The sequence below is a fragment of the Pipistrellus kuhlii genome, unplaced genomic scaffold, assembly GCF_014108245.1.
Source record: "Pipistrellus kuhlii isolate mPipKuh1 unplaced genomic scaffold, mPipKuh1.p scaffold_m20_p_15, whole genome shotgun sequence".
Taxonomy (NCBI): domain Eukaryota; kingdom Metazoa; phylum Chordata; class Mammalia; order Chiroptera; family Vespertilionidae; genus Pipistrellus; species Pipistrellus kuhlii.
In genome coordinates, this window is record NW_023425460.1 from 26,725,056 (window position 1) to 26,744,793 (window position 19,738).

The 19,738-nt window shown below is 36.4% G+C and overlaps 1 protein-coding gene across 1 annotated transcript in view; it reads left to right on the forward strand.

Moving 5' to 3' along the window:
- The window catches only part of MARCHF5 (membrane associated ring-CH-type finger 5), a 40,462-nt gene extending 22,861 nt beyond the window's left edge, over positions 1–17,601 (forward strand). Inside the window, exons 3-6 of the mRNA XM_036438555.2 lie at positions 8,916–9,046; positions 15,921–16,104; positions 16,226–16,392; positions 16,827–17,601. Coding sequence (XP_036294448.1) covers positions 8,916–9,046; positions 15,921–16,104; positions 16,226–16,392; positions 16,827–16,943 — 599 coding nt within the window. The 3' untranslated portion in view covers positions 16,944–17,601. The remainder of the gene's footprint in view (positions 1–8,915; positions 9,047–15,920; positions 16,105–16,225; positions 16,393–16,826) is intronic.
- Positions 17,602–19,738: the final 2,137 nt, after the last annotated feature.

Here is a 19,738-nt window from a genome sequence, read left to right on the forward strand (position 1 = left end):
ATAAAGCTGTATTACAAAGCTCTACTAATCAAAACAATGCGGTACTGGTACAGAAACAGTTACAAAGGCCAATGGAGCAGTATCAAGAGCCAAGAAACAAACCTGTGTATATGTGTTCAACTAATATTTGAAAAGGGAGCCAAGAATATTCGGTGAGGAAAGAAAGTCTCTTCAATAAATGGTGTTGGGCAAACTGAGTATTCACATACAAAAGAATGAAATTGAACCCCTATCTTATAACACTCATAAGAATTAAGAATGGATTAATTTACCAAGACCGGTTTGGCTCAATGGATAGAGCCTCGGCTTGGGGACTGAAAGGTCCCGGGTTCGATTCCGGTCAAGGGCATGTACCTTGGTTGCGGGCATATCCCCAGTAGGGGTTGTGCAAGAGGCAGCTGATTGATGACTCTCATCAATGTTTCTAACTCTCTCCCTTCCTCTCTGTACAAAATCAAAAAAATATATTTAAAAAAAAAGTGGATTAATTTAAGACATGAAACTGTAAAACTTTTAGGGGAAAAACAGAAGCTTTTAATATTGGTCTTACTAATGAGTGTTGGATATATAACAAAAGTACAAAGTACCAAAAGCAAAAATAAATAAGTGGGACTACATCAAACTGAAAAACTTCTGCACAGCAAAAGAAACAATCAGCAAAATCGTCCTATGAAATAGCTAAAGATACTTGCAAATCATCTAAGCAACTCATATAACTCAATAGCAAAACACACACACACACACACAAAAACCACACACAATCATTAAAAAATGGACAAAGGATGACATTTTTTTCCAAAGAAGACATACAGATTGCCAGCCAGCGTATGAAAAGATGCTCGACATCACTAATCAGAAAAATGCATATCAGCTACTCTTTCAAAAACAGTAAACTAAGTTAATAAACATGATAGAACTCTGATCTAAGATTATATTTGAGGGGGGAAAAACTGGTATATGGCTTTGGTATTAAAACAAAACTTTCAGTAAATTCTCATGTAGAAAATAAGGCTAGATCCTTTTTGCTTACAGGAAGGGGAGGAAAATTCATGGAGCCAGGAAATCTTGGTTGTTACTGCATAACACTAAGTATTATATTAAGAGCTTCTTTTTATGTTAATTTTCACAAAAACATGTAGTCGTCTTTATTGAATAGATGCAGAAATCGATGTCTGGAAGTACCAGTTTGTCCAGATTCACACAGCGAACCCTACATAGTACTTACCCACCTTGTTCTGTTGCTTCTAAGGAGTCTAATAGGAGCTCGTGTAATGAAAATGAAACGTAATGTCAGGTTGACTTTCCTTGAGGTTATGGTTAACATGAATTTTATTATACCCCTGGTTATTCTCTAAACAGTTTTTCTTACTAATAAAAGTAATTATAATGGAAAACTTGAAAACTGTAGGTATGTTTAAAGAAAATGTCTAACTTTTGTATGTAGTAATTAATACTGTCAACTCTCCTTTTTTTTTTTTTTTTTGTGTGTGTGTGTGTGTGTGTGTGTGTGTTTCTTTCATTACACCTTGAACTTTTTCAGCTTTTTATTTTGAAGTTCAAAGAACTTCAAAGAATATCTTAGGTATGGTTTTCTACAAAAAAGCAGACGAAACATGTCTTTCCTCTAATAAGTTTTAATGTTTTTTGATCCTTTCTAACTTAACTCCTATATAAAGCTTCTCTAGATTTGATACTTTCTTTGTATTCCGCTTTGGATACGAAATCTTGTGGATTCTATTCTAGTTTATTCTGACTTTAAATAATGTTATAAGGTTAGTTTTCTCTAACTAGCACTTTTATATTGTGTCTTGTTCTTCAAAGATCTGGTCAAGGTTTCTATCATATAACCCCCACCTTAATGGTATACCAACTTTTATAAAATACGTAAATATTTTGAATAAAGTCATTTGCTAGTTTAAAGGTCTTTTAGCATTCTCCCTCCTCAGATTATCAACTTCAAGTCTAGGTTAAGATTCACTTCTGTTAATTAGTAAATATATATGGAAATTTAAAAAAAACACAACACTTTAATCTTAATATTTCATAGCATGTATCTGTATAGTTTGTACCATACTATCATACAATTATTAACTTTGCCTTAACATTTTTCAGTTGTTTAATGTGAATTTATTGTTTGTCACTAGATTATAGGCTCCTTGGAGGCAGAGGCCTTTATTTTAATATACAGTAAAATGTTAATTGTACAATAGGTGCTTAATAAATACTTAGCAGTTAACCTTATAACCCACAAATATGCTATGGGCTATTCTACTCTAAGGATAAATTTAAGTTTTCCCTCGGCAGAAACTAATTATAAAAGAACTACTATAATGATCTTTAGTTACTGTTCATGGTGATAAGCTATATATATACACACAGGGAGGAATTGTACTCATTTGCTTTGACTCTGGACCTTTTATTCTTCAACCTTGTTTGGTTTTTGTTTTGTTTGGGGAGATTTTTTTTTTTAATATATATATTTTTTATTGCTTTTACACAGTGAGGAATTGAGAGGGACAGAGAGTTAGAAACGTCAATGAGAGAGAAACATCGACCAGCTGCCTCTTGCACACCCCCCACTGGGGATGTGCCCGCAACCAAGATACATGCCCTTGACCGGAATCGAACCCGGGACCCTTCAATCCGCAGGCTGACGCTCTATCCACTGAGCCAAACCGGTCCCGGCTGGGGAGATTTTTTTTTTTAATCAATTATTAGATTAATTATCTAAAAAATTCTCCAAGAACATATCCTTTCTTCCTGTTTGCAGTCTAATGACTAACTTCTTACTAAGCAATGTAACTTATAGCCTAACTTAGCAGGGTGTGTGTTTGTTCTTACATAAAAATGCTCAACTCTCAACCTACAAGTAGAGCAGTCAGAGGTGAAACTTACATTAGCTTGTCTGAGCCTTCTTAGACCTCGCCTCCAAAGTCAAGTTTAGAAACAGTATTGAATTCCAGGGAAAGAGTTAAAACTCTTTACTGTCCCATGAGGATTCCCACATACTTTTAACTCTTAATTGAATTGGTTGCTATTATATTATTTCATGTCCTCAATGAAATCCACATTTGTTGACTTGGGACTATATAATTAAAACCTTTTTTTCCCCCATTCTTTTTTAATAATGGATTGAGTCAAATACTTGCCCAAGTGCTACAGCTACTCCTATGCCATTATATTCTGGTGCTCTGTAGAACAGGCCAAAGTGCCCTGATGTACTGCCAGGTACCATGTGCTGAGATAGCTGTGGCCTAGAGAGTCCTGAGAGTGATGCCAGTCATCATCAAAAAACCATTTTTAAGCCCCTATCTGTACATGGTTCTATCCTAGGCACTGTACAAAGCGAGTTAAACAGACATGGCCCCTGCCCCCTGGGAGTTTTCAATCTAAGATGATGCTGACATGGACAGACAATAAGGATATTGAGACAACTGAACAAACATTGAACAAGAACTTAAAGTACTAACATTATGCACAAGCAAAGGGGTAAGTGCATTTTGTGAAATAGTGTGTAAAGGAAGCCTTTTGGGACATGAACAAGTGGGTAGAGCAATTAAGTCAATATCTTAACAGGTTAGGTTAGTTTTCACTAGTTGGGTTTTCTTTTTTCTTTTCTTTTTTTCTTTTTTAATGTATTTTATTGATTTTTTACAGAGAGGAAGGGAGAGGGATAGACAGTAAGAAACATCAATCAGCTGCCTCCTGCACACCCCCCACAGGGGATGTGCCCGCAACCAAGGTACATGCCCTTGACCGGAATCGAACCTGGGACCCTTCAGTCTGCAGGCTTACGCTCTATCCACTGAGCCAAACTGGTTCTGGCAGTAGTTGGGTTTTCACACAGACTTAATCAAAATAGAGACAGGACATTCCAGAAACAGAATGCAACAAAAAGAAGACTTGAAGCAAGAAGAGAAGTTTAAACCTATATCGTTGGACTTTTGGTGGCCTCCAAAACTTGCAGTTCTGGATGGTTCTGAATCTGAAAGTGGGGCTGATGTTTTGATTTAGCAAGTTGGCATTTAAGTTGGGTCCAGGCAAAATAGTTCAATGCAAAGGAAGAAAACAACACAATAAGAACCTGAAAACTGAAATAGCTTTTTGTTTGTTAATTCTCTTTAAATCATTGGCCACTTAATAGAAACCTTGGAGTTCATGGGAGCTATAATCTTATGAATTAGCTAAAAATGCTCATTAAATTATGTTCTGTATTAGAAATTATAGCACTCATAACATAGAAATTATTTTTCAGGAATTGGTCAGAGTATCTGTCCTTGAAAAAGGTTCTAGGAATTCTGGGTATTATTGTAAGTAGTGCCAGCAGATGTTGAATGCTAAGTATTGCTTGCCTTTCATTCATTAATTTTGTATCTTCCAATATTAACACCATTCATACCTTTAAGACTTGAATTAAAATTGCAGTTGTAGCAAATCTATGTTCATAATTCCGTCCAATAAAACTCACTACTACTTTTTCAGTAGACATGGACTTAGTAGTTTCCTCAGTAGTTCTCAGCTAACTATTTGATGTCATTCAAATCTGAATGTGAAAATTTGAATTTATCCAAAATATTAGTGTAGTTATTTTCTTTATAAAAGTTTTCTTTTTAATTCTCACCTGAGGATATGTTGTTCAATTGATTTTAGGGAGAAACATTAATCGGTTGCCACCCATACACACCCTGACCCAAAAATCTACAACCTGTTGGTTCATGGGACAACACTCCAACCAACTAAACCACCAAGCCAGGCCAAAGGCTTTTTTATTGTATGAAAGAATTCACAATGGATTTCCTTTTAATTGTCATCCATGTGTAACTACACTACTATTGAAAACATAAGTAGTGAAGCCCACTAAGGCATTAAAAATTCAGTGTGCCTTTTTAAAATACTGAACCCTTTTTATGCCCTCACATATTTAATTTATAAAGTATATGTATTCATACTTTTCCCTCTCCATTATAATTAAGGTTTTTAAGGGCTGGAGTCATGCCTTACCTTACTTCTAATAACTCTTTGTTGTAATATGACAATAAGAATCTAGTTGCTATTACTATTTTCTTTTGTGATCCCAAGTCATGGGGTATAGCACATGATAAGCCTCCCAATGGGAACGGTATGATTTTAGGGACAGGCATCCAGAGGACTTCAGAGATTGTTGTTATTCACCAAAAAGTTCGATTAGATTATCTTAAATTCTCAGAAATAGCTCCTCTGGGGCAGCTTATTATTCTAATGGTACACTTACCATTAGACATTTAATCTTTCTTTTAGTTATTGAACTAATCTTGGACTACTCCATCTGGGAGAGCCTTGAGAAGTTTAGACAAAATAAACTTAAGACAAAGCCTAGACAGAATTTTGTCAGAAAAACTAAGGGCCATAAAATGCAGCCAGTGATTTCATTTAATTCAGCATATCTTTTGCTTATGAACCAAAGTGAGAGTAGAAATTTTCCAAAGTGAAGAGTGAAGATTTTATTTGTTTTGTGAATGCAAAAAGAATCCACACCTAATGATTCAGCAAGAAAATTGAGCTAATTTTGTTAGAACCTGGAATCATTAAAGGAAAGATATTCAAACATCTCTAAATTGTCTGTGTTCATGATAGATAAATGTGGTGGTGATGGATTACTTTTTAGAATTATATTTTGTCCAAATGGTTGATTGTTTTTTCGGGATTAAATTGCTTTATTACATCAGTAGATAATTCCAAGTATACTGTTAAAAAAGAGGAAGGAAAGAAGTTACATTGGAAGCATGTAAAAACCTCTTTCCAAATAAATTCTGATTCTGACTGGTAGGAAATAGTTTTGTAATGGACTCTATACAGAACAATGAAAAGGGAAGATCTAAGATTTTCTTTTTTTATATATTTTATTGATTTTTTACAGAGAGGAAGGGAGAGAGATAGAGAGCTAGAAACGTCGATGAGAGAGAAACATCGACCAGCTGCCTCTTGCACACCCCCTACCGGGGATGTGCCCGCAACCAAGGTACATGTCCCTGACCGGAATCGAACCTGGGACCTTTCAGTCTGCAGACCGACGCTCTACCACTGAGCCAAACCGGCTTCGGCTAAGATTTTCTTTTTTGAGCTTTTGTGAACTTTTTTATTTTGGTGAACTTTTTTTTTTTTTTTCAGTTAAAAAAATACACATACATATACAGACATGCTCCAATAAAACTTTATAAAAATAAACAGCCAGCCCTAACTGGTTTGGCTCAGTGGATAGAGCATTGGCCTGCAAACTGAAGGGTCCTAGGCTCAATTCCGGTCAAGGGCATGTACCTTGGTTGCAGGCACATCCCCAGTAAGGGGTGTGCAGAAGACAGCTGATCGATGGTTCTCTCTCATCGATGTTTCTAACTCTCTATCCCTCTCTCTTCCTTTCTGTAAAAAATCAATAAAATATATTTTTTAAAATAATAACATAACATAGGTTCCAGCCCCTGTTGTAATATGTGGAAACAGTTAAGTACATTAGAGTATATTAATTAGTGGTAAGTGCTTTGGGAAAAGAAATCTAGAGCAGAGTAATCAAATACCGTGTTTCCCCGAAAATAAGACATCCTCCGAAAATAAGACCTAGCGCATGGAAAGATAAGACATCCCCTGAAAATAAGACCTAGCGCAACTTTGGGAGAAAAAATATAAGACACTGTCTTATTTTTGGGGAAACAAGGTAGTATAGTGAGGTGTACGTTGGCGGGGTGGGTGGGCTTCACTGAGATCAAGAAGAAGAATCAGTAAAGGAGACTAAAAAGTTTGTGACTGGTAAGATGGGAAGAAAACCAAGAGATGGTGATGCCCTGGAAATGCAGTGAAGAAACATTTGGTAGGAAGAAGAAGGGAATATCTGTCAGCTGTTGCTGATAGTCTAAATAAGAAAAAAGCTGAGATTGGATTTAGCTATGCATAGTTTATTCGTGACTTTGACGAACAATCTTGGTAAGTAGGTCCAAGAAAGAATTGAATGAGTGAAAACAGAGTAAGTCTTTTGAAGATTTTGTTGTAAATGGAGCAGTGGGGGGGGGGGGGGGGGGAGGATCAAGTGAAGAGTTTCTTTAAGATAGAAGAAATAATGACATACTTGTTTGGAAATCATCCAGCAAATAGTAGGGGAAATGATATGGGAAAGGAGAGAATTGACGGAGCTGTGGCTTTGAGTTGGAGAGAAGATGGGATCTGGTAGAGGAGTACATGTGCTGAAGCGTCTAATGTTCTCATATGGCTTTAATTTTCTGTTTTAAAAAATTATCAGTAAAGAATATGAAAGTTGAAGTATTGTCTTTAATTTTTAATACCAGCATTTGAGGGATCTTTGACTCACTAAAATAACTTTTTAAAAATTTTATTTATTTATTTATTTATTTATTTATTTTTGAGGGGGAGAGAGAAACATCGATTTGAGAGCAGAGCATCTATTGGCTGCCACCTGCATGGGAATCGAACAGGAAACCTGGGCATCTGCCCTATCTGGGAATCAAAGCAGCAACCTTTTGGTACACAGGATGATGCCCAACCAACTGAGCCACACTGGCCAGAGCTAAAATGGCTTGTATTGTGCCTTTTGATGGAGTTTTAAACTTAACCCAGCAAATTTGTATATTTTAAGGATTAAACCTTACATTATGAGATTAAATAATGATGCTTGTAATACCTGGGTGATTAGAGGACGTAGAATTCATATGCACTGAATGCACTAAACTAAGCTTGCTTTATCTATTTGGTCCCAAAAGATAAATTTATAATTTTAAATGTTAGACTTTGACAATAGTAAAATAAATATGCTAAATTTAAATCAGTAGATTCTTTGGCATCTCTCCAAATGTTCCTTCTACTTCATAGTGTGGTCTCTCTTTGTAACTTAGTGATATTGGCTCCAGTGATCAGGGAGTATTGATCAGAGCCTCTAAAGATGAATGCTTGTTCTTACACATTCATTATTTTATCATATTGCTATGTTAATTTCTTTGTACAATGCAAATTATTTTTGTGTATAGTATCCTCCTATAGATTGTAAGTTCCCGGAAGGTAGGTAATAACACTTGTAAATTTCCAAGAAAATGACTTATAGGTTGTATGTAGATGGTATTCAGTAAGTATTGTGATTACTGAATCAAGGTTTCATAATCTTTTATTAAACTTAGATACTCAGTTCTAATTGTAGGCATTGCTCCAATTCAGGACTAAAACCCACTGCTCTGGAAAATTCTGGAGCTAAATTATGTTATTGGGCTAAATGGTTGTTAATTAGAATACCTCCAAATGTAGCTATCCCAAATAAATTCCAGAGGGAGGTAGTAGTCAAATTTCACAGTTCAGCACATAATAATAGAAGCATATTTGGCACACACAGCTGTTGAAATGCCATAAAAACTAGTGTTATGATAATTGAAGTTGTTAGAGAATAATACTCAACTAATTCTAGCATATTGAAAATCAAAGTAAGATAGTTGACTTTGTATAACTATGAGAAAATAGCCTTGGTTACTTTCACTGGCTTTATCAAGGAAGTAATGAGTGAAGTCAAAGAAGTGATACTCTTAACCAAATACTAGAGAATCTAGTTGTAGCCAAGAACTGTTTGGGAAGGGTAAGCTGAAACAGCTATTTCATTCTGTAGTAGCCAATGTAATTAAGAGAAGTGAGAGAACTACTTCTTTTATAAGCAGCAACTATGAGGCTTTAATCACAGGTTGCTGCTAAAGAAAAGGTTTAAAGGGGCTATATTTAAATTCAGGAGGTAACATTTCATGCAAATGACTGAGAAATTCTAAATCTATTCAAATCTGGATTTCCATCACATTTATAAGTTATTTCTAAAGCATCAGATTTATGGGAAATATTGAAAAAGTATTTTTTAAAAATCTGTCCTGTGTTGAAACTTTGTTTTCTTTGTTTCATAGGTCCAGTTGTGTACGTCTTGGACCTTGCAGACAGATTGATCTCAAAAGCCTGTCCATTTGCTGCAGCGGGAATCATGGTTGGCTCTATCTATTGGACAGCTGTGACTTACGGAGCAGTGACAGTAATGCAGGTTCACTACTTTACTTAATTCAATTACATTACCTTTTTCTTTTTTTTAACTCATAAAGGAAGGGAGAGGAGTAGAGAAACATCAGTGAGAGAAAATAATTGATTGGCTGCCTTCTATATGCCTCCTATTGGGGATCTAGCCCCAAACCTGGTCATGTGCCCTGACAGGCAGTCGAACCATGATCTTCTGCTTCATAGATTAATGCTCAACCACTGAGCAACACCAGCCAGGGCAAGGAGTTTTAAAATTTATTTTGGACAAATAATAACTTTCTTGTGATCTAAAAATAAGAAAGTATATAAAAAGTTGTTTAATATCCAGAATTGCCACAATTTATAACCAGTGTCTTGTTGATTAGAAAATTTGTTGCTTCCAGTAACTGTTGATGAAGATTAAAGACATATTTTAAGGTTTAAGGTTTAATTCCAGGCCCTTGACTCTTCATTATATACCTCGTCCTTAAATATTTTCAACCATCATCTCTGTTTTTTTGTGTTCTGATCAATGTCTTTTGCCCTAATCTTTCCTCGTATCCATTTCTATAATAGCAGCATAATCCTTCTCCTTTAAAAGGACTTCTTATGGCTTCACACTCAATATTATGAAATCAAACTTGTCTTTTCTCAATTTAAAATCTAAACTTAGTTCCTATTATAATTTATCTATACTTTTAATTCCTGTTATTTTTTCACCTACTCAACTTATAACCTACATTCTTAGCCTTTAACTTTCTACTGCATAGCCCTCCCTATATGCAGTCCACTGACCAAGACCAATCAGTTTTCATTTTGATGTTTTACATCTGTGGTTTCCTTTCCACAGTTTTTACCTCATAATTTCTTGTCATTCTCCCATCATAACCTGGATAGCTAAAGGAGCCTCTTAATTGGTTTTATTTTCTTCTATCAATCTATCCCTTCAAATGAATCTTCCTAAAATAATACTTTCAACATCTTATTTCAAGCTCACCATCTCTTCTGCCTTAAGTACTGCTCAAAAGTAGCACCTAGATTGGTTAAGCATTTCCATTCTAGTAACCCAAGAAACACACTTATGTTTATAAATGCTATAATTTGCTTTTCTTTCATATGAATTAGTGCATGGAAGAAAACCAAGTTAAAGCAAGTCCTCAAATAATGTTTCATTCAACAACATTTTGTTATGTTGATAAGATACTGTAGGAATTTCACTCTTGTTTAAATCAATTAGCCTATGGTCAAGTTAGTTTCATTATTCATCATTTCAGTTAAAAGTCACAGAACCTGCCCTAGTTGGTTTGGCTCAGTGGATAGAGCGTGGGCCTGCAGACTGAAGGGTCTCAGGTTCAATTCTGGTCAAGGGTAAATGACTGGGTTGTGGGCTTGATCCCCAGTAGGGGACATGCAGTAGGCAGCCGATAGACGATTCTCTCTCATTGATGTTTCTGTCTGTTTCTCCCTCTTCCTTCCTCTCTGAAATCAATAAAAATAAATTTTTTCAAAAGTTACAGATCCTGCACTGACCCGTTTGACTCAGTGGATAGAGTGTCAGGCCATGAACTGATAGGTCCTGTATTTTATTCCGGTTGAGGACATGTACCTTGTGGAGAGTATGCAGAGGTAGCTGATCTATGTTTCTCTCTCATCGATGTTTCTAACTCTCTGTCCCTCTCCCTTCCTCTCTGTAAAAAATCAGTATATATATGTATATATAGTTACAAATCCTGTTGACACCATTAAAGTGAGGACTTACTGTATATATGTAATATTCTAAAAATTGCACATAACTGATCTATATCAGGGTCCATAGTAAGCAGCCTTTCTGGTTGCTCCATCAGTAGCCATTGTGAAACAGCATTACAAGGCTTCTTCATAAAATCTTGATGACAACCAAAAATCTGGATGTAGTTACTGGAATGAATCACAGATAGTAAGATGTCATTTGTGGTGAGTGTGGTAAATAAAGATAGAGAACCACTGATTTGAAAAGATCCCGCTTTCTTAACCTGCTTTGTTATGTAGAATCCTCCATAGTCTTACTTCATGCTCTTTTGAGAGCCTGTTGGGTTGTCTCCTCCCAGCCCATCCTTATTTTGTTTAGATGTTTTTATCTCTGTCCTTTGGCTTATGTTCCTGCCTCATACCTGTGCTTCCAGTTCTCTCTCTACTAATCCAACTCTAAACTCTCCTTTCAGGCTTAGTTCAGCCACTTTTCCTCCATGAAACTTGCCCACTGTGGTTTCTCCTTCCTCTGCATTGGTGACTTTTTTTTTTCCTCAAATGGCAGCTAATCTTATGCTGACGTACATAAAAGTTACATATTTCTTATATAGATTACCTAAATTATTTAACTTTTCCTATATTCAGGCCTTACTTTTCCTTTTAGAAGATAATTTGCTTAAAAGTAGAGACTATCTTACACTCATACATTCCTATGTAGCATATAACAGAGAGTTAACATTTTAATGTTTTCGTGAATATTGATTTTTTTTACATGATCAGTTCTATCAGGTGTAACAGGATTATTTTCTAAGCAATAATTAGTTTCTAATGATTATCGGTACATCATTAGGTCAAGGAAGTCCAGGACAATTCTAGGACAGAACTTAGAGCAGATTTTACATTATTTAATGTACAAATACATTACAGGTTTATATTTGTTACAGAAGAGGAATCTAGGCACTCTGAGACTGATTTCTCTTAAGACCTAAATGACTATAAGAAATGGGATGGCTCTTTTTGAGAAGATGACTTTAACTCAATCTTCAAAGATTTCTTATAATTAATGAGACACTACAACACAAGTCAATTAAGGAATATAGTTTGCATCCTCCAAAAAGGGCTACCAGTTGTATCATGATATTTTGAACAATATTGGTATGATTCAGTCAAAAAGTTAACACTGACTGAAAGTCTCCATAAAATATAAAACAAATTGAAAGCCCTGATCCCCAGCCTCAAGGTACGTAGTCTAAGATAAGATGGACAAAATAAATAACTGGAGAAATTATAAGTAAGGTTCCATAAATAATTGTGATGAACATAGAAGACTATATAAGCAGTCTTGTATTCAGTGAAGTGAAAAATCATTTGAATTTATGAAAAAGATAAGTCTTGAGCTGACCCTTGAAGAAAATAATTTGGATTGGTAGAGGAAAGAAATGATACAAGTACAGAGATTAAAATGAACATGATGGCTAATTGTGACAGTAAAAAAAAAAAGAAAAGAAAAAATCTTGAAATTATGATAATACATTTATATATTAGGTGTTATCATTTAGAAATAATCTTTACATGTATTATCTCGCATGAAAGGATATTTTTTTAAGCTCAGAAATGAGATAGATTGTGGACAGTAGGTAGTACTGTGTGTTACTGAAGAGCATTAGGAAGACTTTTACCTCCCTGAGCATATTTATTAGGGAATGTGTCATCAGCAGTATTTAGGGTTTTCTCTTTAGCACTTTGCTGTTACTTTTCCTTTTGTTCTCTTATTACTATGAGGTAAATCAGATTAAGGAATCACAACTATTCTCTTTATTATTGAAAGTATTACTTTTTTTCCCCTCATTGCCCTCTCAACCCCTTCCCTCCAAGCCTTCTCCACCCTCTTGTTTATGACTGTGTGTTATGTATGCACATATGCGCTCATTGGTTGATCTCCCCACTCCCCACCATCCACCATGCCTGCCTTCTTTCCCCTGAGGTTTGACACTCTGTTCAACGTTTCTAGGTCTCTGGGTCTATTTTTGTTCTTCAGTTTATGTTGTTCATTAGATTTCACAGATGAGTGAGATTGTGTGATACTTTCTCTGACTGGCTTATTTTTCTTAGCATAATGCTCTCTAGGTCCATTCATGTGTAAATGGTAAGGGTTTTTTGTTTTGTTTTTACAGCTGCATACTATTCCATTGTGTAGATGTACCATTGTTTTTTAATCCACTCATCTGCTAAAACTCTTAGCCTTTCAGCATTGGTGAACTGTACTTAGGCCATTTTCAAATCCTAGCTATTGTAAATTGCATTGCTGTGAACATAGGAGTGTATATATTCTTTCTGTTGGGTGTTTCTGAATTCTTGGGATAGATTCCTAGAAGTGGGATCACTGGGTCAAATGGTAGTTCCATTTTTAATTTTTTGAGGAAACTCCAACTGTTTTCCACAGAGGCTGCACTTGTTTGCATCCCCACCAGTAGTGTACCAGCGTTCCCTTTTCTCCACATCCTGGCCAGCACTTGTCGTTTGTTGATTTGTTGATGATAGCCATTCTAACAGGTATGAGGTGGTATCTCATTGTCATTTTGATTTGCATCTCTCAGATGATTAGTGACTTTGAGCAATTTTTCATGACTTTTGGCCTTCTGTATGTCCATTTTGGAGATATTCCCATTTATTTTTTCATGAACAAGTCATAGTTTCAATTTCTGTTAATTGTGAGGAACTTAAATAGAATTTCACTTACATTTTTATTGAAAAGACAATAGGCTGAAGACCTTTCAAGCACTGATGCATTTAATCTTTGCAACAGAATTGTGTCATATATACTATCAATTATTCCTTGTTTACAGGTGTGAGGTGGTACCTAATTGTTGTTTTGATTTGCATCTCTCGGATGATTAGTGACTTTGAGCATGTTTTCATATGCCTCTTGGCTTTCTGTATGTCCTCTTTAGAAAAGTGTCTACTAGAATTTAGGTCCTTTGCCCATTTTTTGATTGGATTGTTTATATTCCTTTTGTTAAGTTGCTTTGTATTTCAAACCCCAGATTCTAAACAGAATTCATAACCCAGCAAATGAATTTTCAAATGTGTTTGCTAATTCTTTGAGAGTATTTAAATCACATTCAGTTATAACTTTAAAGTGATCATTATATTGAAAATAATAAAGTGATATAAAAAATGGAATGTCCTAGAAAAGCATTATAGATAAAGATGGTCTGTTGGCTAATCTGCCAGTATTGAGTTAGGTTTATGAATATTGTGAGCCAGACTATTTCATTTTAGAGCAACTCAAGACAATCACACTTTACATGCAAGATGTGAAGTTGTGCCAAAACCGGTTTGGCTCAGTGGTAGAGTGTCGGCCTGCGGACTGAAAGGTCCCAGGTTCGATTCCGGTCAGGGGCATGCACGTTGGTTGCGGGCACATCCCCAGTAGGGGGTGTGCAAGAGGCAGCTGATCGATGTTTCTCTCTCATTGACGTTTCTAGCTCTCTATCTCTCTCCCTTCCTTTTCTGAGTAGTTTCTAGTCTTCCCTACCTCCTTTCCTCTTTGCCTGTCCTTCTTTTTCCCTCATTCCTATAAAAAAATATAGACAGAGTCCTTTCTGATCCTTTCTTCCTCAAGTGTGATCAGAAAAACTTACGTAGAGTCCTTTACAGTCGTGTCCTACTCTCAGGCTGTTGGCCTCATAGTGTGTTACCTGGGTGGGCTTCTGAAGTGGTCTCCCTCCTTCCCCTATTAACTGCCAAGAATAACCTAAATATTTTTAATTTGTGAGCAATTGAAACTTTTGATTAAAGAGACATCATTTGAGACCTTTGAAAGAGAATTGCCAGGAAAATCACTTAGTTAAAAATAAACTCGCCAACAAAGTGCTGGTGTTGAGAGAAGTGTAAGGCTGAGTGATCAGCAGGTGGAAAGGATTCTGCTGCGAGGGGAAATATGGACTCACAAATGCCAATTAATCATGTCCTTCTTGCCCTCTGGCATCTACACCACTTGATAAATAGCCCTAAGTTCCAGGGGAGATGGGAAGTACTGTTATAGTTTAATTTCCCATAAAGAGGGCACTGGAAAGTTCTAGAAGGGAGAAAATGACTGGAGCCTGTAGCCACAACTCCTCACAGCAGTCCCCCAAACCTAGACCTTGGAATTGCATTTTTAGGAAAGTTAGATGTGGAGAGCAAGCATTTAGCCAACCACTGAGAATTCACTATCCCCGGCATTGCCAATGGGGAGAAAGAGCCAGAGAAGTGAGTTTTCAGGCTATCTCCTAAAGACAGGTCCTGCCCCTTGCCTGGCTATGCCTACCTCCTAGTGGGAAGAACAGGAAAACAGATCCTCTGCTAGAAGACAAATATGGCCTAAAGTAGCCAGGCAAACCAAATCAATTAAGAGGACTGGAAGCAAGTGCCAGAAGTTCGCTGAAACCAGTTTTGCTTAGTGGATAGAGCGTCAGCCGTGGACTGAACAGTCCCAGGTTCAATTCCGGTCAAAGGCATGTACCTGGGTTGCGGGCACATCCCCAGTAGGGGGTATGCAAGAGGCAGCTGATCGATGATTCTCTCATCGATGTTTCTAACTCTTTATTCCTCCTCTTTTCTCTCTATAAAAAATCAATAAAATATATTTTAAAAAAAAGAAAAAGAAAGAACCAGAAGTCCCCTCCCTCCCTCCATTCAAATGTAATCAATGTGGGCCAACCATTCTTTAAAATATATTTTATTGATTTTTTTACAGAAAGGAAGAGAGAGGGATAGAGAGTTAGAAACATCGATGAGAGAGAAACATTGATCAGCCGCCTCTTGCACACCCCCTACTGGGGATGTGCCCACAACCAGAGTACATGCCTTTGACCAGAATTGAACCTGGGACCTTTCAGTCCGCAGGCTGATGCTCTATCCATTGAGCCAAACCAGTTTCAGCAAGGATCAACCATTTTAAAAACTTGTTTTAATGTAATATGAAATCTCTTGAGAGGTGCCCCCCTCCACCTTGAATGAGAGACAATTCTTATAAATAAACTGGACTGATAGTTTTCCAGCTAATTTTTAAGCTTTTTATTTCTGTATTCTGTAGACATTTAGCATTTCTAAAATGAACTGAGCTGGAGCATGCCACATCCCTTCATTAGCTAAAGAAATGATTCTAGCAAATGCTGTCTGTTTCACAGGTTGTGGGCCATAAAGAAGGTCTGGATGTTATGGAGAGAGCTGATCCTTTATTCCTTTTGATTGGACTTCCTACTATTCCTGTCATGCTGATATTAGGCAAGATGATTCGCTGGGAGGATTATGTGCTTAGACTATGGCGCAAATACTCAAATAAACTACAAATTTTGAACAGTATATTTCCAGGTAAGGCCCTGAATTGTGCTGTAACAAGCATGCCAAATTAATCTTGTGGAAGAATCCCTGTATACAAAGGTATTTTCGCTATGCTAATTTATTAGCTAATACCCTGCATTTTCCCCTCTAGGGATTGGCTGTCCTGTTCCTCGAATTCCAGCTGAGGCTAATCCTTTAGCAGATCATGTCTCTGCCACCCGGATTTTGTGTGGAGCCCTTGTCTTTCCTACTATTGCGACTATAGTTGGTAAACTGATGTTTAGTAGTGTTAACTCTAATTTACAAAGGACAATCTTGGTAAGATGGCTTTAATATTACTTTTTTAAAGTGACTATACAAAAGAGAATGAATTGTATATTCTTATTTTTCAAAAATCAATGAGACTATATAAATCCTCTGGGGCTCCTCTGTTTGATCCTCACTGTCATGTGGTAGCAGTGAAATGGGAAGAGTCACGGCAGTAGCACTGGCCTTCCAGACTGTGCTGTGGGTGACTTCTCTCCCGGGTATGCAGGAACCCTCCCGCCGTCCCTATGCAGCAAGGCTATGGTGAGGAGCCTCTGCTCTGTCAGCCTGCGGCTCAAACCCTATCACAGACACTGTCTTGCTGAGAAACAAGTTTCTTGTCTTCTCTGTGCCTGTAGAATAAAGATAGTAATGGCAGCTACCTCAGTAAACTTTTATTTCTCTAAAGGTGTGTTAGAAAAAGCTAATTTTCCTTTTTATTTTAGGGTGGAATTGCTTTTGTTGCCATAAAAGGAGCATTCAAGGTTTACTTCAAACAGCAGCAATATTTACGTCAGGCACACCGCAAAATTCTAAATTATCCAGAGCAAGAAGAAGCATAAAACTGTGACTTTCTGTCGTTCTGCAGTCCTCTCACCCCTATGAGTCTGTTGTGTTGTTTTGATTCCATCATTAATGCACAGTAGTGGAGACTTGTGATAAGCTGCTGCTATCGTATTTTTAAGGAATATAATAAAGAAAGCACTTAGGGCCGGAGAACTCCTCTCAGAAATCACGGAACCTAAGGATGTGATTCGTTCTCATTATTCTGTATGTACTTCTTTTATGGCAGTCGTCTGAACCATTATATTAGCATGGGAAACCTGGCTTTGTTCATATTTTCTTCAGACAAAAATGTAAGGATCAACTTGTGCAAATATTGAGAAATGCCCATGCTGTTCTATTCACAGGCCTCTTGTACATGTTCACGTTCAGCGTTTCCGTAGAACTGGCGACTCAGTGAAGGTACCGAGGACTTTTCTCACTGGCATGATTTGATTACATGTAAACAGGAGTACTTGTTAATATGAGGAAAAGTAAATTAAATTAGTTATAAATAACAAACCAAAAATGTATGTAAACATTTAAATGATTATCTGAACAAATGCGATTTTGTTTGTTGTTGTTTTTTTAACCCATGTGATGTCCTCAAAAAAGTGTAGGGTAAAAATTCACAGGGCTTCCAGATCACTTTTTCACTATTAAATATTATTTATATAATGTTGACATCTCATAGTTCATAATGTAATTTTGACTGGTGCAGTCTTAATTACTGTGTGTGTGTGTGTGTGTGTGTGTGTGTGTGTGTGTGAGAGAGAGAGAGAGAGAGAGAGAGGTGTCAGATCCTTCCATCATGGGATAAGATTTTTAAATCCATATTTCTAGAAATTAGAGCTGCCGGATTATAGTAGTTTGAGCACAGAGAACGATTTTCAAAAATTTCAATAAAGTTATTTTACTCTTCTCTTTCATTGATTCAGTTATTCAGGTATTTGCTGATCACCTCCCGTTTGCCCAGGCACTATGGTGAGTGCTGTGGGATACAATGGTGAACACGACAGGCTTGGTTCTGTGTAGTTTACAGCCTAATTTCAGCAGATAGGAAACCAGCAGTGGTGAACCAAGGTGAGGCCTGGAGCTCTCTGTTGTTACTCCAGTCAGTGAGGAGATGCTTATGAAAATAAGTCTTGAGTAAATATTGAGGTCATTGGTTTTGGCTTAAGACAATTTATTATTTTAAAAACCAATACTGATGTTTTTAGATTTTAATTGCTTGTCATATTGATAAGAGTAGTATCTTAATCACTGTTTATCCAGTTTCATATTAATTTTTAAGAAGCAATTATTTATTTTAAGCCATTTTTAATAGTGGCCCTTTTAATGTTATTCAGCAATCTGAATGGTTTTGCAGTTATTTTCATTAATTAAAATTCAATTTTTAAAAGTTAGTTTTAAAAACCCTATTTATTTTCTTGTTTTCAGTATCTAATGCATGACGACAATAAATTTCCTCTTCCTGGTGAGTGGCCCCACTTCAGGAGGATAGCAAATAGAGATTGAGCTATGTTAGACCACAATAATGTATGTTAACTTTAGTAATTTAAAATTGGAATTTTATAGTATGGATGTTTTGAGTTATAATATGTTGATGTGAATGGCTATTGAACATTTAAAGCTGTCATTCTTTGGGAATATTTGACTGACAGTGGACCTTATTAAGAACACTGCTATAGTTCTGAAGGGGAAATAAAAATCTATTCTATATAAAAGTAACTTAGATCACATAACTATAATTATAAAATATATTGGCTTTTCTTTTGTTTTTAAGGAGAAAAGACACTAGATATTTCCTGTATAATTTTGTTATATAGAACAGCTCTTAAGCAGCCTTTACTATAGTTTACTAATCACACAGTTTCCCATTTACTACTTTAATGTCCTGAATGGGGAAGTAGCTGCTTGGACTTATTGGCATCAGGGCTTGTGAGGGTGAGAGAAACAACTAATCTTTTTGGGGCAGAGAAGCAGGGTTTCTGGGGCTGTGGGAGGGAATTGCAGGTGCCTGGGGACCACGAGGGGCCTCTGGCCTTGGAACTAAGCACTCACATCTAAAGAGCCCTGTTAGTTCGAGAAGTGCCATGTCCATTCTCTTTAGCAAGGAGGCCTGCACTCATGAAGCAACACGAGCTGAGCTGGCTCACGTTGGGAGACCTGGTTCAAATGCTAATTCTGCTTTTAATAACCTGACCTTGGTCAAATGACTTCTCTCTCAGCTACAGTTTTCTTCTTCACTGGGATGCAAGTAATACTCATCCGCAAAAGATATTTCTCGGAGTAAGAGAAATTAAAGGAACAGGCACTTTAGGCTTGAAATAGCACCTGTAGAGCAGCCATTCTAAATAGTCTGCTCACTCTCTAAGAAGATGGAGTGAAATAAAAGGCATTAGCAGACAGATTAAAAGGACACTGTAGACTTTGGGGATAGGTGGGTATATTTTGTGTTTTTCAACTTCACCTTGCTTTACTATGTAATTTTTATAAATTAATGTTTTAAATCTCTTACATGAAATTCAGTGACAACTAGAATTCTTTTTGCAAAAATTATCTCCAAAGTGGCTGAAAATATTGTTCCTCATTACATGATTATCAAATGACTGTGAAAATATATATAATTAAACTTAGTGACTTAGTCACTGCCTTGCTAACTGCTGTAATTTTTTTAAACATCTTGTTTTTAATATAGACTATCTCAGTACTGGCTGGATTAGGGTAAATAAAGAATATTTCTGTTCTCTAGGTGTATTTTGTTGAACTGCCAAAACAATTCTGTACCTACATAATTCTTTTTTTAAATAAT